Source organism: Crotalus tigris, unplaced genomic scaffold (assembly GCF_016545835.1).
Source record: "Crotalus tigris isolate CLP2741 ecotype Arizona unplaced genomic scaffold, ASM1654583v1 scf7180000018018.2415403412:4055106, whole genome shotgun sequence".
Classification (NCBI taxonomy): Eukaryota; Metazoa; Chordata; class Lepidosauria; order Squamata; family Viperidae; genus Crotalus; species Crotalus tigris.
The window spans coordinates 2207471-2235224 of record NW_024096780.1 but is presented as its reverse complement, the minus strand read 5'-3'; the positions used below and the strand labels follow the sequence as shown (position 1 = coordinate 2235224).

Sequence of the window (27754 nt, the reverse complement as noted above, 5' to 3'; positions counted from 1 at the left end):
CAATTCCCTAAACTTCTCTGAGCTATGGCAACTATTCTTTTCTGACACCATAACCGTGTCAGCTTTGGAGGTCCCACTCCAATGTTTATACTGTGAAAACAACTTCCATTTGGTTTTCTTTTTCCTTAATTGTCTCTGCATGGCCATTAAAAGTCCAATTACATATCTTAAAGAACTAGTAATCAAAATTTCTCAAGCGCTATTCTTTTTTTATGTGTGTCAATATGACAGGAAAATGCAAAGAGTTAGAGTTTCAAGCGCTATTCTTGTTTTATGTGTGTCAACACGACAGGAAAAACAGAGAGTTTTGCATGTTGTCAAAGCAAGAAAATACAGTATTTGCAGCATTGACATACAGTTTCAACCACACTGCCATAACCAGCATCTTGCCTCTTTTGATCCCCACACACATTTGGTGTGTCTCTTATATATATGAGATGTAAAAAAAACCCAAGTTTTGAATATTGTTAGACAATTGTAGATATTTTATCTGATACTGATTGGTGCAGGATTCAGGAAAGAGTAAAGTCTTTTTTGTCTGTTAAAAATAAACTGAAATGAAATAATTACTCACTTGGATGAAAGGGACATAGAATTAAGAGTCTTCATTAACAGTAACAATTTCATGAAAATGAAACTCATTGAAATAAAATGAGTTTTGTTAATAATGAACTGAAATAAATACTGAAATAAGACAAAGATAGTTACTTGCCCTAGTTTAGTGGCTTGACTGCTATAGCTATGCATGTTTCGAAAACAATTTCTAAGAAGTGTTGTGGACTTTGCACAACCCAGACCATCTCTGCTATGTATTACAGCATGCACATCTTTTTTCCAGCCTCCAATTTTATTTGAAAGAAGATGTGTGTGCTTTACATAGCAAAGAGGTTTCTGTGTTTATACTTGAATATAAATACGTCTTCCAAATCATTGATAGTTATGCAGAGGCCTCTTAATTGATGTTGAAGAAAATGAGCCAGGATTAGAACTCACAATTTGAAGTTATTTGCTTCCATAAACAAGCTCAGGCAATACAATGGCCTTCTGAACTATAACACTGATACATTGGCCAGAATGGATGGAAAGTGCAGTTCAAAACATTGAGAAGATACCAGATTATGTGTGCTGATCTCAAGCAATATCCAAAATTAAAGACAATTTTATTTGTCAAATGTATATAGATGCCAATCTCACAAACAACTGATTCTGGATGGCATGCAACAATGCTAACAACAATTTGTCTGGGCGTATACATTAAAGCCTGCAGCAAATTGAAAATGGAAGTAAAAGGGTTTTAAAAAATGTATTTTTTAGCTTTTACAAGCTACAAAAATTTTACCATTACTTTATCAGCTTTCATAAATACAAATATAAAAATAATACAAACTAAGAAAAATATCAAAAGTAAAAAGAAAAATTACTTTTTTCTTTTGCAAAATAAAAATATAATAATGAAAATATACATATAAAGAAATGACTTCTTCCTTCATCAAGAAAAGTACAAACAATTTCACTAACTTAACACTGCTCTGATTCTTCAACAAAAATCCATTCCTCTCATATCTTCTATTATGTATAAACAAGTATTTAAAACTTCATCATTTGCTCCGAGTCAGCAAAAATCCAGCATTATCACAAACGACAGCATATATATTTTAACCTTGATTACTCCAACTTTATATTTTCTTTGCTGTTAACAATCTTGATTTTAATTCCTTTAGATAATATCCCAGTACTTGATTTTTCATTTTCTCTTTGTCTCATCTCAAAAACCTAACAGTAAATATAAAACAATGTGTAAATCCAAAGCAAACATGAACAGGTTATCCAAGTCACTCTTCTAGTTTGTTATTTGCATATTCTTTTTAATTACTAAGACATCAACTGATTTGTAAATCAAGTGTCATATCTTGTTCCATATAATTTTTGTAGCCTGATATTTTTATATCCACATTCAAATCACCTTCAGCCTCAGTTTTGTCCAGCAACATCTGTTCCTTTTCTATAATTTCTTCAAGTCTCATTTTTATCCTATCAGGTAATCTTGAGAGAAACATCTGTATGCATTTTTCCAAAATACTCTTTAAGTCTTCCAAAGTTAGAGTATTTTGTTTCATCTCTTCTCCTTTAATTACAGTTTTTAGTTCTTTCTGGTTCCTCTAGAGTCTAAACTTCAAAATTCCCTCTTATCATGTTTTTCTCTAATCAACAACATTTTCCCATAGGAAGATTTTTTATAATTAATTTTAAATATTTCATATTTTTAAATAAAACTCAAGCAACCCATAGGAAGGATTCTTGTAATTAATTTCAAAGTGATATTTCAACTCTATCTAGCTCCTTAATCAATTTATAACTTTCCAAAATTGAGGTTCTAATCACCATTTCAATATTCATTCCAAAATAAGAAACTTTTAATCGGTAATTCTCAGAAGTGAAGTATGGAGTCCGGGATCTGTTTGAAGGCTCCAATTGAATATTGGGCAAGAATGCAATTCTTCAGCTCCTATAATTGTAAATCTTTCAGAAACTGTTGTTTTACAGTCACCTAATGGGAGACTCATATATGAGTCATATATGAGCATCCCAAGTCTTCTTCCTTATCCAGAAAGGAATTCTGAGAAGCTGATCCATTTACTAGCTCTTTATATGGCATGGTGACAAGCTCTACTGCCACAGAGCTATGTTCAGTTTGCCACAAAATCCCAGGAAGTCACTAAAAACTTGGAAGCACAAGATTTTTTTTTTAAAAAAAAATTCCTGGAGTACTGCATTAGGCATGTTTGCCATCTTGAGTTATGCATAAAAATAATAAAGGTGGGATATAAATAAATAAAAATAAAAGTTAATACTATAAACTAAATATGTTTCTGTGGCAAAATGTAATGTTATAGCTGAATATTAAAAGTTTAATTTCTGAAAGCTGAGCATGTGCTACAATCACTTTTCTATTTCCACTGCAGCAACCTTTCAATTATAATGTAGTATTAATCAATAAACCAGATGTTCAAGGTTTAGCATTACCTAAGATTTAATGCCTCACTGGGGTTTATTTCTGAAGTTGCATGACTTGTGGCAACCAGAAGGTAGAGGAAGCATCTGATGTAGCAATTTAGCACACACACACACACACACAAAATCACCGTCCTCTGCTTTAAACATTGCTTCCTGATGTGGTCCTTATATGGCACATAAGTGATAAATCAGAAAAGGCAAACAAGAATGTTAGTACTTTTCAAAAATTGAAATAGGATAGCTTAGATCAGACATGTCAAACTCACAACGTCATGTGACGTCACACAACGTATCAGGAGAGTTTTGCCATTGCCGGCAATGGGGTGGGCACGGCTTCCGCATGACGTGTCTGGCCCACGGGCTGGCAGTTTGACACCTCTGGCTTAGATCATCTATGCAATCAGATACAAGAAGGTAAACACTTTACAATTCTACTTAGATTGTGTATATTTACATAAAATAGAAAACATATAGAAAATGGGACACAGAATCTAGTCCAAAGTTTACACTTGTCCACTGACTGATTTTGGTGGAAGTTTAAATATATTTATTAACTGCTTTATTTTTCTTTTGCATTGTCACTGTTATCTAGTATCAATGACATTGGCAGAATTTGGAGGTATGGTCAAAATGATACCATTACAGAAACTGTATGCACTCTGTATTATAATATATGTTCCAAAGGAGTACAGTTTTTTATATAATGCACATTTAAAAATTTGCCACATTTTATTGGATAACTAAAGTTTGGGGTGTGTGCGTAGAGGAGAAATAAGAAGAAATACATTCAGTGATGTTGTAGTATAAACTTCATCCATTTCATATTTGTATCATTATAAAAATACAAGTACCAAGGAGTGGAACTTGCATCATTTTGACAACTCTTGGCTTGCTGTGGTTGTATCTACATAACAATTTAAACAATTGAGTGCTCCCCCAGAACACTCTTCTCTCCCTCAACTGCCATTAGTCCCCCCCCCCCAGATTTTTCATCGTATAGCCCAGTACCTCATTGCTTCCATCCTATCACTGGACAATGGAAGTATGTAATATCACATTTTAGCACAGAAATAAACAGCAGAGAAGTTGCTACTACTACCATATCTTTAATATTATCACGAGAACCGTAAGGAATAAATTTATTCCTCTTTTTCTAGAAGAAGCATTCTTTTATGTAGACTAATGCATGGATACATGATTCAGTATTATTATTATCTGGGAATTGAAATAGTTTCAAAGGATATGGGAAATACTCATAAACAAGTTTAAAAATAATTTAACATGCCACTTTGAATTATTTCTAACATTATATACATATATACCCACAAATAATAAGAACTTAGAGAACACAAACAAATTTTAACAGAATACCAAATAATAATGCACACTGACACACTGGTTAGAGACCATGTAGCATTCCCTCAAGGCAGTCCTGATGGTCTGAAATTATATGGCTCCCTAGATGGGAGATTCAATCCTGAAGAAGAACCTAGAACTAGTAGACTAGAATCAATCATATCATGGAAGGAGGGATTTCTGGAAAGTAGCCTACCTTTACAAGAAAATAATACAGGTCAAACATCTGCCAGCAAAAACACAAGAGTCCTACCATTTGCTTTGCCTCTCAGACTTTAACTTCTCCTTCAACCCAGTTTACACCAGCTTTCAGTCAACAGGTAGGGATCCCGATTGACTGTCCTCTTCTACCTGTACTTGGGGAAATTACTTATACAGTTTAATCCTCCTTGAATAATGGAGTAGGAATTTTAGCATACTAAGTATGATTTTTTTTTTTACTTGAGTAAACCCATATTGAGCAATTGCTAAGTAATCAAAAGTAAGTGTCATAAAGAGTTCGGTGATACCCATCTGAATGATGCCTGGATAGACATTGGAAGAGCAGGTGGGAACCACTGTCCCCTTAAGAACAAATGGAGTATCCAGTGGCACACTACCATTCGAGTAGTGCCAGATTATATAAAGATGGAAACTTGATTTATGAAAATTAGTGAGCAATGTTAATAACTTTATCACTCTAGGTGAATTTTCTATTATCAGTCTCTCCTTTCCAATCCATACTAATTTGAGCATGAACCTCTTTAAACTAGGGTAGCAATAAAACCTATTCTTAGAACCCTAATAAGGAAGCAGACACCTCCCTGTTTAACCCCAGTGAGAAAGCCGTGTGATTTATGATGGATGTCTCTGAACAATTTGTGCAGGAAATGAACACAGGAACTGAATTGTAATTTGGAATAAGTATCTATATAATTTTACAGACCATATTTATTGATCTCTGAGATTGGTGTGCTCACTCAAGACACAGATGCTAGTACAGATTGACAACTGACTATTTCATCAAGGAAAAAAAATCATATTCAGCCTCTCAGCTGCATATTAAACACCTCAATTTAAAGGAAACAACTAGAGAATGCATTCTTGTGGGCATTATGGAAAGGAAAACATTACCATGTTTCTATCAGAGGCATCATTCACAAATATGTGCATATAATTTCTAGATACATATGAATGGGGATATGTAAAATGGGTTGAATATCTAGATTTTTTTAAAAAAAACTGTCATTAAGAAAGGTTGAGAAATGCACCTTTTTATTAAAGCCATTGCAGGAGGAAAACTGTATTACTCTATGAAAACAAACAAACAAAAAATCAAAAGTCTAATGATATTATTATGCAGGGCAGAACATTACTTGTCACTTTTTTTAATGCAGTAGATTGTTTGCTGCATTATGTGATCCTAGCCATTTATACTTTATTTAATATTTAAGAGCTAACCAAGCTATTATTTAGTATGGTACATGAACTAAGCCATAATTTGATCATAAACTGATCATACGAGTCCATTGGGTTCCAAAGCAGTCTTCTTACAAAAGAACAGCTGATTAGAGTCTAGATCTCATCTAGTAACTAAACCTAGGTCTCATCTGGTTGATTACTAAGAAGACTAACACTTTTCTGCACCAGAATTCAGGATGATGTTTGCATGAATTATAACCTCATGCATAAATTAATATTTTTATTTGAAACCCTTATGAGTATGGCTCTACCAGATAGCTATATGTTGTTTTTGAAGAAAGAATTATGTCTATTCATCCAGGGTTCCAAGTGCTGCTATAAAACAACACAATAGTAATAAACAAACAAACAAATAAATAAAACATTCACAATAGTGGGCTATTCTTGATACTGAATAACTCACTGTTCATTATCAATAGCAATGTTCAATGTTTTGCATGTATATTCAACTCCAGGTGGCAAACATGTTTAACACTCCTACCTCCTCCTATCAATTATCCTGATTTAGATTATTACTTGGTAATTAACTTGATTTAAACTTGGGATAAGATATTACATTAATAAGCTTTTATTTATCTGAGTCTCATAGTGATAAACTTCAAATTAATAAAGTATTCTGCCTTGAGCGATGTGAAGTTTAGGAATGAATAAAATGTGCTTTTAAAAAAACCCATTAAAATATACTGTTAAACAGAATGTGGTGATTGCCAATTCTTTTTAGTTCCAATTTGGGCCAATTTGACTTGTGCTCTTTTAAAAAATCCGAACAGAATGTGAGCAATTGTTTGATATTCAGAATTCTTGAATATCTCTGTTTTAGTAAAGTTACTGGAAACAGACATTTTGATGTATACCATTCATCTTTTCCTGAGGACTCAATCTCTCTCTGGAATCTTACAGGATTTATCTTGAAAGCCTAATCTCCTTTTATTCCAACACAATTGCATTCCAGTTAAAAACAGGAAAAAACATATCAAAAGATTATGAATTTAGTTTATTATACCATAGCATTCATACATATTCTGACATGGGTTTGAATCAAGGCTCACAAAGTATTTGCTTAACATTAGGTAAGTATTTGAACATTATATAAGAAACAACTGTCCATTTTAGACAACTAAAGTAGCTTTGACATGTTATTCAGCTGCCAAGCTTGACAGATATTATGAGCAGCTGAAAGAGGATAATGCCATGTTCTCTTCCAAATTACTAAATATTTTTCCATCAAACCTCTCCATCAATGTATGCCTTTCTGAAAGATCCATTTGCTTGAAAACAAGTCCTATGGACTATAAACTCTGCGGGCTTGTTACGTACCAATTTCAGAAGCAGTGACTGTAATATTGTACCAAAGGGTTTCTTCTCTGTCAAAGACCTTAGCAGTCTTAATGGTTCCAGTGTTTGCATCAATAGTGAAGTATCTGTCTTCTGTATTGTAATCAATGAAATACCTAGGAACATACAAAATGAAAACATAAGTTTAAAAATAAGCATTAAGCATTCAGCAGTGAGCAATTTCCTTAACTGTTTACATTTATATCCAGGGAGGGAGTCACAACCTAATCCTAGCATTTTTGCAAGTAGCTATATGGATGGTCTCCTGCAGTCTTGAATGATTAAAGCTGTTGGGATGGACAGTTCCTGGTTAGCTTGACCAATGGCTTCATTCAGTTTATGGAAGCAATAAACACAACACTTCTGGAATCAACAGCCTGCCAGAAAGATCATTTCTAACATTGCTTCATTGCATGTATCTTTCCAAGCATGCAGACTGGCTGAATTTATGTACAATAAATATTACAGTTAATCTTTAAAGCTGTGAATTGGTTCTGTTTTTATTTGGCATCAGCGCAACAAGTATTACTTCTGTTGGACTAATGCTTCAATGCTGTTTTGGTTGTATATTATATGCATGTTTACTGTACCTTGTTTCCTTTCAGATAAACATTTTTTTTATCATTTCCATTTATCATTACCATCTTCTAAGAGATACCATCCATTTAATCATACTTAATTGGTTCAAACAGAATTAACATGTGTTAGTCCAAATAAAGGAATGAGCAAAATTACAGCATGTGTATGAAACTGCAAAATAAGACATACATGTTTTAGTTCAGGTGCCAATTCTTGTTCCTTTTTTATGAGGCCTTGGACCATAAAAGTTATTTTGTTAAGTGAACAGAAGGGATGGATTTTTCTATGGACCTTCTAGTTTATTCCATTATGTGTTATACTGTTTCTGAAATCTAGTCAAAATAGGGGAATTTCTAAAAATTATTCTGGAAATAAAGAATGCAGAGTTTCCTGGAGGTTTCTCTCTTATTTTTCTCTGTTTCATCTCTAGCTCTTCCTCTCACTTGGGTTACAAATCTGCATAATAATAATAATATAGTGTAATGAGTGCACAACTTATTTTTCATGCAGATTAATTTAAATCTATGCATATTTTCCTACAGATGCATAAGTGAATTCATGCTTAATATACAAGACTACATAAAAAGGACATGGATAGAACCATATGTCACAGAGAAGTATTTCTGTAAAAATAAGATATTATACAAACTGTATTATGATGCACATGATTTTGAAATACAGTACTACAATCTTGCATATTTAATAATGTTGTGTAAGGGTCTGCACATGAGACAAATTAATGTCTGAAAAAGTACATATATAGTATGATTTACAGATAAAATAATTAAAATGGAAACTGTGTTGATTGTATAGTTACAACACTTAGAAAACAGTGCAAACTTGTAATCTAGTTTGGATATTATAAACTTAAGAAAGTTGTAGAAATAAAGGTCAAACATGGTGAAGAAAAAGGTACAATAAATATTAGGAGTGAGATATGAGAAACTGGAAGGCAAGAGAGAGGTTATCAGGAACAGTGATCAGAGTTTATCAAAGCATTTTTGTTGTTAGTTGAGAAGTCATGTCTGACCCATCGTGACCCCATAGAACAGCTTTCCTCCAGGCCTTCCTGTACGCTACCATCTTCTGGAGTCCATTTAAGCTCATGCTTCAGTGACTCCATCCAGCCACTTCATTCTCTGTCATCCCTTTCTTCTATTGCCCTCAATCTTTCCCAGTATTATGCTCTTCTCAGTGAGTCCTTCCTTTTCATTAGGTGGCCAAAGTATAAGGAGAAAGGGGACAATTTTAGAGATACTTTAAAGATGCAATGATCAGCATTGAACTATAGATGAATAAAGACTCAACAATGACTGATGAATCAAATATAATCCCCGTGGTTATTCAACTGGGCAAAAGAACAATCTATTATTTCTGCTGGGCAAATTAAGAGAAAAACTGTGAGATTTTCAAAAGACAGACAAACCCTAAGTTTAGATCTCTTTAACTGGTTTAGAAAATGAGAAAAAAAAATAAGATAAAATGACAATTTGCTAGACCATGATAATAGATAGTCTGTAGCAGAATATGTTCTAGAACCAAATAACAGTGCTGTGTATCAGTCACAGAAATGTAACATTAAATCCAATGTAAAATATAGTAGTAATAAAAGTTTAAGATTGTTGAAAAAAGAAGGTTTCTGGAATATATATATATATATATATATATATATATATATATATATATATATATGGAGGAATATATATATTCCTTTTTTCACAAGTATATTTCTCTAAGTCAGATCACAATGTGGCTGTTATAACACAAAAACATGACCATAGGTATCATTTTAGCTGCATAAAATGGATAGACACAAACACACACACAGAGACACACACACACAGAGAGAGAGAGAGAGAGAGAGAGAGAGAGAGAGAGAAAGAGAAAGAGACTGACACAATGTGACAGTATATTGCTAATGTTTGGCTGTCACCTTCTTCTCTTGCTGTAATATAGAATTCCTTCTTATGATTATAAAAATATGTTGTATTTCCCAACTTCCATCCTCAAAAATGTCATTGTGATCAAGGATGACTAAACCAATAACTCCTACAACTGAATAAATGAGCTCTTTTATTAATGAAAGCAAGGTCCTTGAAATAAATAGGAGAAACAAAATGAGAGGGCATTCAGAAGAGATGGGTAAGCATTATCTTTCAAATTATACTCCACTGAAGGTTACTGTTAACAATTGAAGCAATTATGAGCATCCAGCAGAGAGGCGTTTATATTATGGGACTATGGCTTTGAAAACATTCAAATTGTTTAAAACAGCCATCATGATTTATCTTTTGTTTTAACTATTTCCACTTCTCATACTTTTCTGCAAAGTCAAACATAGTACAGTGTGTACTACTACCTACTGTACTTATTTCAGGCAATAAAAGTTTTAATTTAATAAATTTGCTAAAAGGAATCTGAAAAATTTTGGAATTGGGGTGGTTTGTGTAGTACTAATATGCACACACACACACACACACACACACCATGTTCTAAGCAATCTACTTATGGATATTTTAAGAACATAATATTGGAAAGTTGAAATGCCTTTGTATTTACAGGTGTTTTCTTCCATAAACCAAATACGATTCTTCAATGGCTTAAGCACATTAGACTAGTTTCAATAATTATGCTTCTATTCCTCCAATTCAGACATAAAGAGTCCATTTTCTTGACAGTGAACCAAAATCAATAGTACCTCTTGTGTTATTTGAGAAAAAAATAGTCATTTCTGTGTGACTTTTCATTGAGCCTCAGACTGTGGCCAAGCTTCATGGCATTCAGAAATTGGCTCTTTGATGGAGATTCTGAAGATTTATTACACAGTAAGAAAGGCTAAGAACATTTCCAAGACACAATAGGAAAGCATGACAAATCATGTTTCTAAAGAGAAATAAGACATATAGTAGACATCTATGAAGAAATCATTTAAACTTCTGTCTTGATAGTATTCAGTCTCAAAGGCCAGTTTTTGGCATTCATTTAACTGATTTCAAATGATTGGATAACATAAATCTGGGTGGATTAAATCAGTTTAGCTTGCTTCAATTTTGTTTCTGATGTATCTATTTTAAGTTCCCCGCTTCCTGATGTAAGATTTTGAAGGTGCCCAGTTATGACATGTAATAGCACAGGTAGTTCTCAAGTTATGACAATTCACTTAGTGACAGTTCAAACTTACAATCCCTTCCCCAAAAATACTTACAACCCATTCCTGAAGTTATGAATGTTGCAGCACCATGGCAGTGGTTTGCCCTTACAACTGACTGCAGAGACGCTGCAACATGCCCCCTGCCTATTTCCCATACACACACACACACACATACGGACACACACACAGGGTTTGCATAGGCACTGGGTCTGCTATGCTAGCCCATCGGCTCCTCCTCATTATGTCACTGATTGCTCACTTACCTTTTGAAGATCTGCAGAGGTGGCCAGCTTCTCAGATGCTGGTGAAACTGTTTTCATTTGATCTTGTGTTCTTACATACCCTTCCATACCCTTTGCAAAAGCCTTTTTGCAGATGCCGGAGACCTGCCGGAGCACGAGATTGCATTGCTGCAGGTCTCCGTCATCCACTGGACATGCTTTTTCCAAAAGGGACGGAAGAACACAAGTTTTAAAGAAAACAGCTTTACCTACATCTGAGAAGATGGCTGCTTTTCAGCCACATAGCCCTGAATTCTGCTGATCTTCGAAAGGTAAATGCGGAGAAAGCCAAAGCAGCTGTGGGGACCCTAAGGGGTGGGAAGGGGAGAATGAGATATCTCAGTGGGTATGGGGAGGCCTTGGGTGGCCAGAGGCAGGTGGTCTTTTTCTGCACTGCCCCCCCCGCCTTTCCCACCCGAAGTACCTCATGCGCAGTTAATAACCTATGCATTCAATTAACAAATGCATTGGAGAGGAGGGATGGGGTTCATTCAATTCATTCAATTAATGTTACAATTGTAATGGGCAGAGTCCATTACAGTCATGAACTCGAGGACTACCTGTACTATGGCTCATTCATGAAAAAATATTTTATTTATACAAACGTTTATAAACCAACTTAGTTCACTTAAACAGAAGGTCATCTTATGTTTTGCATGTGCAAATAAGCCATCAGAAATGCAGTATTGTAGGCAGAACTTTAATATACTCAACCAACTCAAAGACAAAAAGTGTTTATGAAGAATTGAGAAACCACATGCAAGCTAAGATCCTGAATCAAGCTATGCACGTCTGAACCAATTTATTGAATTCAGAGCTCTCCTTATTTTCCAATTTTCAAAGGAAATAATTCGTTTGTATAGAAACTGGCCAAAGTAGAGTGAGCACAGACCAGAAATATTTTTCTCAAGAGTGTAATTCATTATTAATAAGAAAATATCTCATTAATGACAGAAGCAGTAGCACAAAGAAGGATTTTACCCAGCAGGGATATTACTGAAGTATAAATGCATGCTTTGGATACACTGGATATATGTACATCTCAAGTCTTAGTTGTATCCGTGTAAGTATGATCAATGATACAGTGTGGGAGCAGGGGAGTTACTTTTACAAATATTAATAGGCTGAAGCAGAAATATTTCTTGCTGAGTGCTATAATTAAGAATCAATCCTGCTTCCTAATAATACATATATGTCATGCTAAAGTGAAGAGTGGATCAAAAGTTGGAACAGAGTGTTGAAGCAGAATATCAAAACAATATAGATCCTAGTATAACAGAATGTATATGTGTGATGCAAACCTGAATGATACAGACTAAAGTTCATCATAGCTCCCAGGTAAAACTAACTGGAGAGATTTTTTTTCCTATTCTAGTTGCAGGAGCAGGCAACTTAAGAAACAACATCTATCACTTTATACTAGGTAATACTGCACAACAATTAGATGAGATGGAAAGCCAGAGGCAACAATAAGACTGTCTAGTATGCTTCACTAACTTCTCATAAAAGGAACACTTTAAAAAGCACATATACATAGCTGTTTAAAATTTTGCTGCTTCTTGAATTTGGCATATAGATTCTACCTTGCCTGGAAATACAGCAGGTGCACTGTATCAAAAAAGGAATAGAAGAATATAGTTTATGTTTCATGCAGAAATGTCTCTTACACTGGCTAGCCTCTAGCTGTTAAAAACATAACGAGTAAGCAATTTCTAAGAGGGTAAGCAACATGTTGTTGTGTTTGCCATCACAGTAGTGACAATAAAGAGCATTACAAAAGGAAAACATACTTAGCTGATATTGTGTAGTGCTCAGTCTAATGTCATTAAAACTTTTTGCATAATTTGAAAAGCCATTCCAAACTATTAGTTCATACTTCTGGAAAAGTTAGTTGTTCCATTCCATAAAGCACAGTGATCAAGGAACAAAAGGGCATGGAATTGACTTTGTCCTCTTCTGCTTTTGATACTTTTGCCCGTCAATTGTTTTGCCCCTTAAAGACTTTTGACAGGAAAAAAAGCACTTTCCAATTGTAACCTGGATAGGAACATAGAATAATAGAGTTTGAAGTGACCTTGGAGGTCTTCTAGTCCAACCCCCTGCTCAAGCAGGAGACCCTATATTATTTCAGATAAATGGCTGTCCAACCTCTTCTTAAAAGCATCCATGGAGCACCCACAACTTCTGCTCCACTGGTTAACTGTTCTCACTGTTAGGAAATTTCTCTTTAGTTCCAGGTTGCTTCTCTCCTTGATTAGTTTCCATCCATTGTTTCTTGTCTTGCCTTCTGATGCTTTGGAAAATAGGTTGCCTAATAATAAACACAGCTGCCTGATGAGGCTTGAAAGGAAGGCAACACAGTGCAAAGACTGTGATGTCAATGGAGCAGAATGTGGAGATTCCAGGCAGCCCATCATAAAATCACCCGTGTTTTTATCAAACCCTACAATCCTATAGAAAAATATTACAATTCACACTAGTTTTGTAATTCCTATATATTATTTCTAGAGGATATATAGCCTATAACCTTACTTTAACTGTAGCTCTTTTGCATTTTTTTGGTTGAGAGCTCTATAATCATTATAGTTGATTAAATTTACTTGATTGCATCTACCTCTGAATTCTGGGGTTCCTGAAGAGGACATTTTTCCCACAACAGAATGTCAAAGACTGCCAGTATATGTATAACTTTACACAACATAATTGTAACAAAAATATGACAACTAATTTATAATCACCAAAAAGGGATGGTTAAAATGTGATCTCGTATTATAATCAAAGTACACACTCTAAAACAAATTAATAAAAACATAAACTACAAAATGTAACAGTTAACATATTCTTTGCCTTAATACAGGATATTTTTTCAGTAATGTCCAAGCTACTTTCACCAGATGTAAATATGTTTTAAAACCTTCTTAAATATGTTCAGATTGGATTTTGTCAAAGGAGCATTAGGGAACTGACAGCCTAGGAGCAAACTTTGGAAAATCCTTAATTATGATCAAACCAAAGATGAAGAAGCCACTCTATTAGAATAGCCAATTTATGAACAGTGAATCATGGAATACTGAACAATCCTCATGTTGTGGAATGCAAATAAAGGAGTTTAAATGGGTGTGAGAAAATACACCCCACCCCAGACGTGTGGGCAAATGGGAAGGAAATGTTTCAACGATACTCTACTGTAACTGATTTGCTATAAAACTTGGAACATATTTTTACAATTTTCAATATTCTGCTTTTACACCTGACCAGCTCTATAAAAGCATTTCTGAAATCTATGTGGTTCTTACTTTTTGACAATGGCAGATATATGGAACTGGTCTGTGGGGTGGGGGAAAAGGAAGAGGAGGATATTCAAGGTGAAAAATCTCAGTTTTGTTTGTGTTGAACCTACATTGGTGTTGTAGCCTCTTATGCAGTGAGTTCACTTAGAGAATCCAACATACTGTAGATTTCTAAAAACTGTCATCGATTTCAGTACTGTATTGGTACTTCTGAATGTCATCTACATGAATATGATACTAAAATTCAAATAATAAATCTAAGGAAAGGATGAAAAAGTGATAATAACATGGGGGAGACAGAACTGACTCCTAGGAAACATTGATTATAAGGGGAAAGGCTCATGATGCGGAATCTGTAATCACTACGGGAAAAACAAATGATTCCCCCACCCAAAAAAACCCCCTAAGATTCCCACTACAACACTGATTTTGCTAATTCTCAGCCAAATCAGGCCTCAGATACTGCAGCATCAAACAATGGACATGTTTGATGGACATCAGTAGATAACCAATACTATGCTTATTTGGGGGGTGGGCTTGACCAATTGGCTTTTTTGCAGAGTTAGTACATTTAAATTTTTTAAAATTAAAACTTTTTTTCACCTATTAATTTGTTATTTTTGACAAGAAGCTGACAAGAAACTCAAAAATTTCCTGACTGCAGGAGCTCTGAAACACTTTATGGAACAATCGGACTCAAGTAAAAGGGTGGGCAATCATTTCTCTGGGATTCTAGGCCTGGGCTGGGTATTGGTCCAAGGTCCCTTCTAATATTATGATTCTCGACCTAATCTATACATCTCCTAGTATACAACTTTTTACAAGTACTTTTTTGTTTTTATGTATACGTGTGTGTGTGTTGTTGTTGTTGTTTCAACATTAAAATTCAGTGATGTGTAAAAAGAAATACATTTTAGTTTGCAAAGCTATGCATTATAATGGTTTGTAGTAAAGCATAACCCTTATTCCTAGCCATATGATTGTTCCTTATAATTAAATGTGAAGCTACACCTTCTAAATATCCTATGCACAAGAAATATTTTTTTTTTTAAAAAAAAAAACCCTACATTGCTAAGATATTCTGTATTCCTACTCTGAAGGAGTGAAAATCTCCTCAACGTTCCCTCATACCTTCAGGTTGCTAAGGTTGATGAAGACACAGAAACTTTCATTACCTGTACATCTGCTTTTCCATCTTTAATTGCCATAGGAGTGAACTTGGGGAAGGATGATTGTAAAGATCAAGGAGGAGATAATTTCTCTTCTTTTCAGCTATTACTCCTTTTAAGTGGTCTGGAATTTGACTCCAGAAGAATCTTCCATTCATTCCAATGAGGTACTTAAAAAAAAAAATTCTGCTTAATGAAGATTAGCTGAGGATGGAGGGACATGAACCATAACCTCTAAGTTCCTGACTGCTCCACTTTGTCAGTTAATACCACCAACAGAATATTTGGAAAATTATTGTTTTGTCAAAAGCCATTTATTCATTCTGCACAACGAGGCACATGTAAGAAGAATACATCAAAATCCTTGAAAAAAAATCCCATGATGGATGCTGCTTTTGAATTTCCTTCAAGTAGCTTTTAGCCTGATAATCAGAAGAGAATCATTCTCAAGGCTTTGTTCCAGATGTAACAAATGTACACAATTTTATTGCTAAAGGAAAGGCTGAATATGAAGACATCTGTTTAGACAAGTCCTCCTTGGATGCTTTGCTATACAATAAATGTTTAATATTCAAGGGAAGAACTCATGTTAAAAGTTGTAACCTGAAGTGCTTGAAGAGGGAGATATAACGCCAGTGAGCTTCCAAACATAATTCAGGATCCTGATTGTCATTTATAGATGCCTTCATGGGACAGGGCACAATCTGGTTATTTGTGGGATTACCTGTTTCTAATTATGTCTTCCTGCCTGATTAGATTTGACATGGTTGACATAAGGAAGACTCCTATTAAACATCCATTCCTTCACCTAGCAATTCTCTATAGATTGTCAAGTGTCTATGTTCAAAATGTTTTGCATTGCTTTACAAGCCAAGCTTTAAATTTACTGTCATTTTATTCATTATATTTCAATATATTTTCTTCAATATACATTTTGAGATATGCTCATCCTAGGAGCATATATAAAATGTGTTGAATGTATTCATATTGTTGAATGGTTCAGAATGTAGCAGCCAAATAGTATGCAGCCAAAAATATGAATTCAATTCCAAATTGGAGATCAAGGTAATATCACTATAAGTAATAGTAGAAATATTGTACAGAGTACTTTTGGAGATTCCTAGGATAATGTGGGATGACAACTATCCATAATATTTATATCATAATTTGATAAATGAAACTGTGGGTACTGTCTGGTACATTTACATTTGCAAGTAAAGCTCTTGCATTTTTTATGAATTCATAAAAATGCAATGCTGTTATAATAGATTCATGGTAATTATTCAGTTGTAATCTTGATAATACCAAACACAAAAGATATGATTTAATTAATATCAATATCTGTATGCCTATAAAAACACAATTAAATTTAGAAATGGATCTCTTCCATACTGTTAAAGAACTCACAACAATTTTGTGATAAAAAGGATTAGGCTTCCCGGCATAAATCTAGAAGGATTTGGGTTCATTTTGTTTAAAGAGTTTATTCTAATTCTACCTTGAAATTATTTATTCTCAGAATTTACCCATTTAAAAAAAGCAACTTAATCTTTATTTTAGTTGAAACAAAACAAAACCTTCTACTTTCAGAAGTATTATGTTTAAAAATTAACATATCAATTATATTATATTAGGTTTAACGTACAATTTGTTCATCTGTTTGGAAGGAAATTATATTGAGTTCAGCAAAGCATATTCCTTAGTAAGTGGGTTTTGGATTGCAACTTTAAGCTTTCATTGAAGGAGAATAAGTATTTCTGGAGAGGCAAAATTCAGATTCAAATTTGGAAACTTAACACGCTCTGTTTTCAAAATTTGCCTCGTTGGAGGCATTCCATACTAAAATGATTTCCTGATTTGTGGCATCATACTGCCTCATCTTAAGTGCTATGATCCTTAACTGCACAGAATGAATCTTTGGATATTATGACATTCATCATTTACAAGACCTTGTATTCTTATATATAATACAAGGTATCATAAATTCCCTTAGTTTAATACTCTTCCACTGAAAAAGAATCATTAGAAGGGAAGGTGGAGACTAAATGGATTTCAATCATCAACATGATAATGGGCAAGAATGCCTATCCTCCTATAGGAAGATGGGATAAGTTACAGACTTGCACCATACACAAAACTAAGCCATGGCTTATTCAACTATTGTTTGTTAATCAAAGTATGATTGATTGGATTGGGACCACCTGCTAAGCCCAAATTAAATGACATTGTGATTTAGTGCAATTTGTGAATGTCTTGGTGCTCTCTGAGCTTGGTTGTTCGCTTGCAGGCATTTTATTACACAGCTAGGTAACATCATCAGTGCCAGTATGAGGTTTTCCCTGCCAGTGTTAGTGAGAATGTGATTACGTCCTTGGTAGTTTCCTTGATTAGGGTATTGTTTTCTGCTTGTTTGTCTGATGTCAATCCCTGCTTATCTGGTTGTTGGTTACTGGAGAGGATCTGTTCTGGTCTTTTTATTTCTTTAGCTTTTTTATTGTTTTTTTTTTTGAATGGCATGCAAATGTGGTTTATCTCTATATCCATTTACAGTATGTCTAATTTGTCTGAATGCCAAGCTTCCAAAAGTACCCCAGTTTTGTTGAAGTTGGCTTGGTGTAAGATGCTTACAGTTTCCCACTTGAAACTGTTAAGTGATTTAGTCTCTCCATACATTGTGACATTAAGATGTTTTCCAACTGATGTTCATGGAGGAAGTTTGTTAATCTTCTGCCTGTCTGTCCCACATAGTGACTGTTACAGTCCTTCAACTGTATGTTGCCGCAATTTGTCAGTGCAGCCATGGTTTTAGTTCTGCAACAATATTGCAAAATGTCATGGTCTGCTGTATACAAAGCAGCAGTTGAAAAAACCTCTGTCAAACCAGACATGGGGCATTGGGTTTCTTGTACATATAGTACAATGATCTTAAACCCTCTTCTCCTAAATACACATGAGGCCTTTAGGTATACAAATGATGCTTTCCTTATAGCTGGTTTTAAGTTTCAGTAATTAAGCAATACTTGCATGCTTATTTCCAAAATCTAGAAAAACTTTCAAACTGCTTCAATCCTTGAGTCAACAGTGCTACAAAAAATGCTTTGTTGCTGCTTATCAAATAAAAATTCATAATCCCCCTATAGTCTCCCCTTAGTAAAATAGTATTTTATTTAAAAATTCAGTTTATATTTGATTGGAAGCCATCCAGAATTGGTTATAAGATAGGCAGCTATACAGTATAAATATATTTAAATAAATATTAAATGAAAGTTTTCCCACAATAGGCTAAACTATAGCCCCGTGGTGGTGAACCTATGGCACGCATGCCACAGATGGCACGCAGAGCCCTCTCTGTGGGCATGCATGCCATCACCCCAGTCCTAGGCCTTCAGCTGGGTTTTATAAAACTTTTTCGCTTTAGGCCTCTGCTGCCGTGTGCAAAAAAAAAAAAAAAGGTTCAATCAATCAATTTCAACTTCTCCCGGGGGGAAAAAAAGATCTCGCGAAGTTGGAATTGATTGATTGAATTTTTTAGTCCCACTCAGTCTGCCATTACCACTGCAGCCATGCCCACCCAATGGGCCACACTCACCAATGGGCCACACCCACCCGGCACCTGACGATGCATAAGTGGGTTTTGGGTTGCAGTTTGGGCACTCGGTGCTATAGCCTATGAAAACCACAATGGCTGGATCCATAAATGTCATAAATCAAAACAAAACAAAACATCTAATAGCTTCATCAAATGAATAAACACCACAAAATAGTTCATTCCAACATGTTCTGCCTAGAATTGTCTGAAAGTCCCAAGTAGAAATAATTTGCCCAGAGATCCTTTTACCCAAACATACTGAAACCTGGGTATCTTCTCACCAGTATAATGTATACTTCAATTTTACTAGAAATATAACACTGAAAATATAAATCCTCTGCATTATAGTTTTACTGTGAGTGGGCCGAAAACACTAGTGACTCAGTCACTGAAGAAAATATTTGTATAAGTTACAACAATTTAAAAAATGCTCCCCACAAACCCCAGCCCAGTCCAAATTAAACATGCTACAGTAGCTACAGTATCAGTTTGAGGAAAAAACATGGAAAAGGAATGGAAAGTTCGTAACCATTTGATAACCTGAATTTTGCTGCTGTCCAAATTGTTATTTAAATAGCAGTCCATAAATTTACATTGTACAGTACTTTCTAATTGCTGAAAAGTTTAAGGCATGTCTAATTTTTTTTTAAAAAAAAGTCTCAGGTCTACTTTTAAATTAGGAGTGATATAGTCAAGATTTCCATCGTTGGATCATAAGGAACACTTTATTCACCCCAATCCATCACCCCGCTCCCATTGTTACGAGGAGCCATTAATACTACCATACCTTACTAAGTTATTAGCACTATCTGGATCTTGTGCTGTTACTGTGCCCACAGTTGTTCCAATTTTTGCATTTTCATAAACCTCCATGACATAGGTTGGAAGAGTGAACAATGGTGCCTCATCCACATCTCCAATAACGATCTTCAACATAGTCACATCTTTAAAGGGTCCTAAATGTGAGAAGCGGAAATCGAGGTGGATATTTGCTCCTTCTATGCTAAGAGTATAGGATTTCTTTTTTTCATAGTTGAGTGGCTGCGGGAAGAAAAAATAATGTTGTATTACTACGGAGAGTTGTTTTTTAACTCTCAGTATAAAATGCATTTTTTTCATTACCTTACGTGCAATGCCATGTATGTTTATAGCTTCTGAGACATTTACAAAATAGTTCTAGCAGTAACAGCTCTCTTTTTATAGTGGCAACCACTCCCTAATTTGTGCTAGATTTGTAGTACTTTTGTTAACACTTCTTTTAGTTTAAAAACTCCACTTCTTTTGTGTGAACAAAATACTTCAGCTGTATTGAAACATATTTAAGTTATTTTCTCTAAGAGCTCTTTTGCTCTGACAAACTTCCAATTTAATCCTTTTTCAATAGAGCAGTATTAACCATCTCCAGGTAGCCTTCAGCTGCAAATGTTGGGTTGTATTCATGTACTGAACGGCACCCATGGCCCTGTCACTTGCATCTTTCTGGACAGAGACATGAAGTGTGGTGGAGAGCAGAGCTCTGAGGTTTCTATGGGTTGAGCATTTAGTTGACAGATCTAGAAATCTGTTGCAGAAATATAGCAAAAAGCTTCAAAGGACTGTGAAAGATGCATAGATAAAGTATGCAATTCTATCGGCCTTTTCCTGGGTTGCACTCAGTGCTTAATTAACTTACCCACTGTACTCAAACTGGGCATCTGAGCCAAGCTATTGCCCCTACCCTTGAGGTTTGAGCAGGCCAACGGGTCCCCCTGCCACACACCTAACTGAACCTGTGCATTTGGAAAAGGGTCGGCATTGGGAAATCATCCGTTTTGTGGTGGTTCTGAAGATGACTGAATGCCGCCACAGCATTCACCATCATAGTCCCATCCAGGTAGGCATAAGTGTAGTGATCTAAATCACCCCACACCTGGTTTATAAAGCTTCCCGGGATCTCATCAAAGGTGGGCTTGATGGGAGGTGGCTTGAACCTCAGCTGCCTGTATCTGCTGCTAGGCTTGGGTGGCTCGCTGATCCTGGGGACGTGGTCGAACCACTCCCCGGACTTCTCTGGACTGGTCTCCAGGACTGGCATCCTGAGGCTGTGGTAATGAACTTGGCTGGGATACAGGGCTTGGTATCACCACTGGTTGGGGGATGGGCAGATTCGCATGTACAATGTTTGGTTACTGCCTCTAGCATCCTTATGCACATGGTTGCCCGTAACATCTTTGATTGAGCTGACAACCCTGAGATTCAATAAAAAGCACTATTCATGATTCTAATATCCTCTAATAACCTTTTGTGTGTGCTTATGTGTGTGTGTGTGTGTTTTATCCCATGAAATTATCTTTTTTCTGATCCCCAGTCAATATTGTCATCATTGACAACAAAATAATTACATAATATATAAATTACATAAGAGTTTAAATTATTGAATAATTTAAAGTCATGTTTCCTTGAACTAATTTTTGACAAATACAAAATTAATTAGGGTAGAGATGAGAGTAGAGATTATTTTAAAACTACATAATGCCAAAAAACACCAGGTATGGATGAAAACTCATAAGTCAAATATTTATGAGATTCTTGCTTTTATTTCTTATCAATATTTAATGATAATATTTCTGGAAGTTTGAGAGAACCTCTCTTTACATAATAACAATAGTATGTACAGTATCCAAGAGTAAGCCTCATCATACATGTTTACATTCTCATAACCGTATGTCTACTTGATTTGGGTCAAACAATCCAGCCAAATCAGGTTATGCTTGTTTTCTCATTAAGGGATCATTAGGGTCTTAATGTGATTCAGGACCAGTCACCCCTAGACTACAGCACCATGGTGTTGGCATTGATTTGTAATGTATTCCCATTTTGAGTGGATCCTTGACTTTTCCTTTTTTTCTTAGTTATAAGAACAAAAAACAAAACAAAACAAATTGTGTTGTGCACTATGCTGTGCATACTATTCTGTCTGCTACCCTTCTATTTGATGAAGATCCATTTGGAGCTTCATCAAAAAGTTTGCTGGATCTCTCAGGCTACTTTATATGGCTGGAGATTCAATGAGGGAATTCAGCTGTCAGTAAAGCTGATTGACAAAATGGCTCCCGCAATCAGCTGCTGAAAGATATGAACATGGAAGACTGAGGCATAAATGTTCCCTACAAGGTCGATACTATGCATAACTCATCTTGGATAAGGAAATAATGGATTTAATCAGGGAGGAGGGAAAGTACAATGTGGCTAATATATCTTCTAGGGTGCTTTGCATATGAAACAGGAGTTGATGTGGTAAGGCTCATTGAAAATTCACTTTAGTTACTTATATTTATTTATTTAATCTTCTCAAGGACCTCTCTGGACAATAAGGTTGAAAAAAGAAAGAAGATTGATTTTTACTTTAATACTGAAATTATCAATGCTTTTTTCAGATCGAGCATGAAAATATGGATAATGTCAGTGACCGTTATTTATTACTTACTGTGCAAGTCTAATGTTTTATGCAATTTCTTGAGGAGCTGAAAGGCTTATATGCACTGAAAGGTTTTCTCATTGACATTTTCATTCCTAGTTAATCATTACTTCCATAAACACACACAGCAGAATATTAGCTTAATGTCCTCTTCTGAAATAAATACTGGTAGTTTTACAGGACTGTATACTTCAAATATTCTTCACAGATAAAATGTGAAATAGCAGGATCTTGCCAAGTTATACATCCTTAAGCATTAGATTCAGGACTACTATAAAGCCGGGACCAAGAACCAGGTGAATTAATCTACTGAAAACCAGAGATTAAATCAATCCTAGTAGGCAAAGACAGAAAAGGAAGAGGAGAAGGAGGAGGAAGAAGAGGGGTTAGGATTAGGGTTCTGCTTCAAAACTCTGACTGCAGAGGTGGAGTAAGAAAAAGAAAAGCAGCAAATAGTGTGCAAACCTCCATTCAATACTCACTTTAAAATTTTCAATATGCCAACTGAATATTTAAGAGGATAGTATTTCTTTTTATGTGTAACAATGGATTGTCATCTTTATATATAGCAGGCACTAATGTAGCAATTTATATGAATTTCTTTTTTCATGGGTGAATTACCGTCTTTTTTGCAATTCTAGCAGAGATGATTATTTATGCCAGCAAGATTGTCATGAGTGTATGGGAGAGTAGGACATCTGGATTAGGGTCTAGGACAGTGGTGGCGAACCTATAGCATGAGTGCCAGAGGTAGCACTTGGAGCCCTCTGTGTGGGCACTCACACTGTCATCCCACCCCACCTCCCCCCGCAGCCCACTCCTCACCAGCAGCCCCCCCGGAGGAGAGTCACCCCCGGGTGCAGCCCACACGGAACAGCGCAGCCAAGCACATGGCAGCTGGGCAGCACATGATGCTTCAGAGCCGCCTGGGTGATCGGTAGGCCGTGGATGCCCGAGGGCAGATGGGGTGAGGGCGGAGCAGGGCAGGGGCAGGTGGGTGGAATGGAGACGGGGCGGTTTTTGGGCACTCGGTCTCTAAAAGGTTCGCCATCACTGGTCTAGGACAACTTGCCATAGCCAACTTGCCGCAGCATCTTACTTGTCATGAGACAACTCGCCGAGGGACAATCCATGTGGGATATCTTAAAGGAGGGGTGTCAAACTCGCAATGACATGTGATGTGTCATGACTTTTCCCCCATTGCCGGAGCTGGGGTGGGCGTGGTTTTGGCATGACGCATCTGGCCTGCGGCCCAGCAGTTTGACACCCCTGCCTTAAAATTATAAATATTATCCACTACTATTTCCATTTTTGACAATGGAAACAATATTGAAGAAACAGTAGGGTATAATATTTTTCAGGTTGAGTTATCCTGCATGGAATTGTCCCACGGCAAGTTGGGCTGTGGCAAGTTGGCTGTGCTAGGTTGGCTGCAAGTTGGCCATAGCAAGATAGCCACAACAAATTGACCACTGCAAAATGGCTGCAGCGAGTTGTCCCATTCTATGTGGCATATGATACATTTTATACACAATTTCTATTTAACTAGTTATATTTATATCCCATCTTTTGTTCGATTGCTCAAAGTCACATAGCTCTCTCCGTCTCTTCCTATTTTTGAACAACAACTCTTGGGTCGAGAGTGAGAGAATGACTGGCCTCGAATAATCCGAGTTCTCATGGTTGAGGATGGACTAGTCATACATGCATAATTTTAGGGTTAATTTTTCATATTTAAAGCAATGCTCATCTGTTTCTGCATTTCTATAGCCACCAAAGGTATAAGCTGGCCTGAGCCTTCATGTATGTTTATGAGTAAATCTATCAATTTCAATAGGGCTTAATGTCAAAGAAAATGTATACATGGCATATCAGGTACGGTCAGCTAAACTCTTCCAAAAGTTGCCAATAATATGCAGTTTTTAATGACATGGAATATATCAAATATCCCCAAACAATCATATTAGCTACATACTATTATTTTTAATAGTGCCTTATTTTTTACTACAGCACATTTAATTGTTTTCTCATCTCCATCTTTATGGCAGAATATGACCCTTGACTTGCCATTCAAAGAAAAATATGATCCTCATCTCAAAAAAAAAATTGAGAGCCTTTGGTTTAAACAATGAATTTCAAAGTTATATAGAAAGAAGATGCTACTTTTTGAAGTATGGTGAAGCTGGATAGGATAGGATACTTTTGTTTGATCATGATTCACTTCCCACCAGTCCCTTTTGTATTTTCCCAATTGGTACTATCTCTCCACTGGAGATCTGTTAGAGGAAAAATGATTTAGAAAATAAAATTACAGCAGGGTAAACTACACCATTGAAGAGATTTTGAATTCAATTATGTTCCCTTTGAAATGGTAGATATCCAAACACACATGACAGAAACAATTCTAGACTTAAAGAAATATCTTGCTAGGTCCTAATTTGCCAAGGATTCTAGGATGTTTAATATTATTAACAAAGAAATATTTTGCAATTATTTTGCTTACCTTCTTCAAGGAAATAATTCCTTCCCGTGTTTCTTTGTCAGTTGATATCGAAAATATTCCAGAACCATCCCCATTTATGATGCTGTATTTCATGTCTGCATTTGACCCTATGTCTGCATCAGTGGCCTTGATTTTGCCTACAGCAGAACCAACCTGTGCTGATTCAGGAACATACAGCTGATAATGTTCTGAAAAATATAACAATATAATGAGGCAATTTTTCTAGTAATACAGTTTTAGAAGGATTTCAAAAATAGCACAGAAGGGACAAATTCAGTGAAATACATGAAACAAATTGCATCATCAATTTATAGCATCTGCTCTAGACTGATTGTAAAGATTGTAGGATGCTGCTCCCTGGAAGAATAAAACAACAAAATAAAGAATTCCAACAAAACAATTTACACGTATGTATAACTACCACCATCATGCATCCCACCTTTTATTTCTAACTGGGGATGAAGCAGTGTGTTTGGAAATGGAGCAACAGACTATTTATTCTAAGTCCTACTCAAAATATATATCCAGACAATGAGAATTATCCACAGTCTTTTACACAATCAAATTAACAAAACACAATTTCTTATGTTCAACATGCTATGCCAAGATAAAGAAATCACATTATGATTGAACATGATGGCCTTGTTCAGAAAATAAGCTAGGACAACGGCTAGCTTCCCACACAACTCATTTAAATAACCCTGTAAGTTACCAAAATTTGTTTATACAAGTTGTAGAGTAAGAGGACTAGCAGAATTAGATTAGATTAGCCACTTACTCTCATTTATCACAAACTGGTTACTAAAAGTTGCTACTTAAGAGAGGTAAAAAAACAGTAGAAAAGGTTGTTCATCCCATCAATGTTCTCAGTGATCTACTTGTATATCAGTTACCAATAAATCTTGCTGAAATAAAATTTGTCCTGGATACCAAAGCACATTGATCAAAAGGAAGTTAACTCTGAAAGAAAATAATCTCAGGAGATTTCAGTTGTAGAAGCACATCATCTCAAGGAGAGAAATTGTAGTGTCTGTAAAATCCAAACTGCACAAAGATTGAAAGAGAATGCAAATCTTGCTAGAGCTTGCAGCTATAGCTCTTCCAGACACACTGTAGCCCTAGTTTGATATTCTACTTTGAATGGGAAGCCCATAAACATGAAATAAAAGCAACAGCCTACTGCTGTTATTCTTCACTGTAGAAGTTGAAATCCTGAAGTAATCTTTAAAAGCCATCAAAGCTGGTCATAGGGTTTGTTTTTTTTTTTTTTGACCAATTCCATAACGTTGTTGAGTGTGAAGAAGCACTGGCTTTCTTTGGGACTCTTTTGTGTTAAATTCTTAGAAGTCATGGTGTGTAATGCGACTCAGTAGTTTAAGTATAATAAAAATTTGAATGAACTGATCTGAGGATCTGAGATCCTTTCTTTTGTTTCCTTGAATTGTTTGACTTTAGAACTGTAACAGCATCTTTGTCTTTGAAGCTACAAAGGAAAAAAATACAACACTTTTGAGCTTGCATCGTTCTTGCCTCCCAAATGGCCAGGGAAATGAAGTCTGTAAATTTCACTGAGTTAAAAGCTAAGCAATTTAAAAACCCTGAAGTGAGTTCTCCTCCTCCTACATTGATGTGTCTTACAATTGTAACAAACTTTACCATTCAAAACTTTACTGCACTGAATCAGATTATTTCTTAAGCGAACATTTGTGCACCCACCAGCTGACCTTAAGATGAAAAGAAACAAAAAATGTACTTGCACTCTGGGGCTAAGAAAGCTACAATTATGACTGCAGTGGGTTTTGCAATACAGATGAAATTACCATTTGGCTATCTTGAGACATGTAGGCTGGAGGAATTGTTGTGTGTGTGGCGTGGAGGAGACAGTGGAAAGGTAAAATCAAACCATTATTTTAAAATTCAACGTCAAGTTCAGAATCAGTATGGTAAATCAAGCAGTAGGGGAAAAGGTTGTGAATCCATTGTAATTAGCAAACTATCCTTAGTAACCAATTATTACTACATATACATTTATGATAAATACATCAAAGTATTTCTTTTTGTTCAAAACAATAAATGCCTTTCATAAACTAGCTCTTCATTCTGAAATGCTACAAATCCATGTACATGTTATCTGAAACTAACTCTTTTTCTGCAATTTAGTTATGAACAACTATGCACTGAATTTGTCATGTGATATTTAATATGTCTATCTTCTAAGCTTGCCAGTACTTAATGATGGTCAATTTTTAATTGATAAACAATACAGAAAAGCTTTAAATAATTCTCTCTCTCTCTCTCTCTCTTTCCAAAAATAGTACAGAAGAGTTTGGATTTTGGATTAAAAGTAGGCTGAGTTTCCTGTAAACTGTGAGCAATCAAACATCTTCAACAAGATTATACCCATCTGTTCTAAGAACCACACTTATTATCTGTCAAGAGAAGATTGGACAATTTATTCCATAATAGACAACAGAGGGAAAGATCAGTGAAAAAAAAACAGATTCCCAACGTTTTTGCAACAATGGCAATTTTTTTCTTTCTTCTGGAAGTGCATCTTGCTTTGGACAT

General features: G+C 35.5%; 1 protein-coding gene across 7 annotated transcripts in view; it reads right to left on the bottom strand.

Moving 5' to 3' along the window:
• The window catches only part of CDH18 (cadherin 18), a 605479-nt gene that overhangs the window by 28072 nt on the left and 549653 nt on the right, over positions 1–27754 (bottom strand). For all 7 annotated transcript variants that reach the window (XM_039346754.1, XM_039346753.1, XM_039346760.1 and 4 more), the window contains 3 exons: positions 25187–25374; positions 20014–20267; positions 7150–7283 (listed from right to left, as the gene is read on the bottom strand). In XM_039346754.1, the coding sequence (XP_039202688.1) occupies positions 7150–7283; positions 20014–20267; positions 25187–25374 (576 nt within the window). The remainder of the gene's footprint in view (positions 1–7149; positions 7284–20013; positions 20268–25186; positions 25375–27754) is intronic.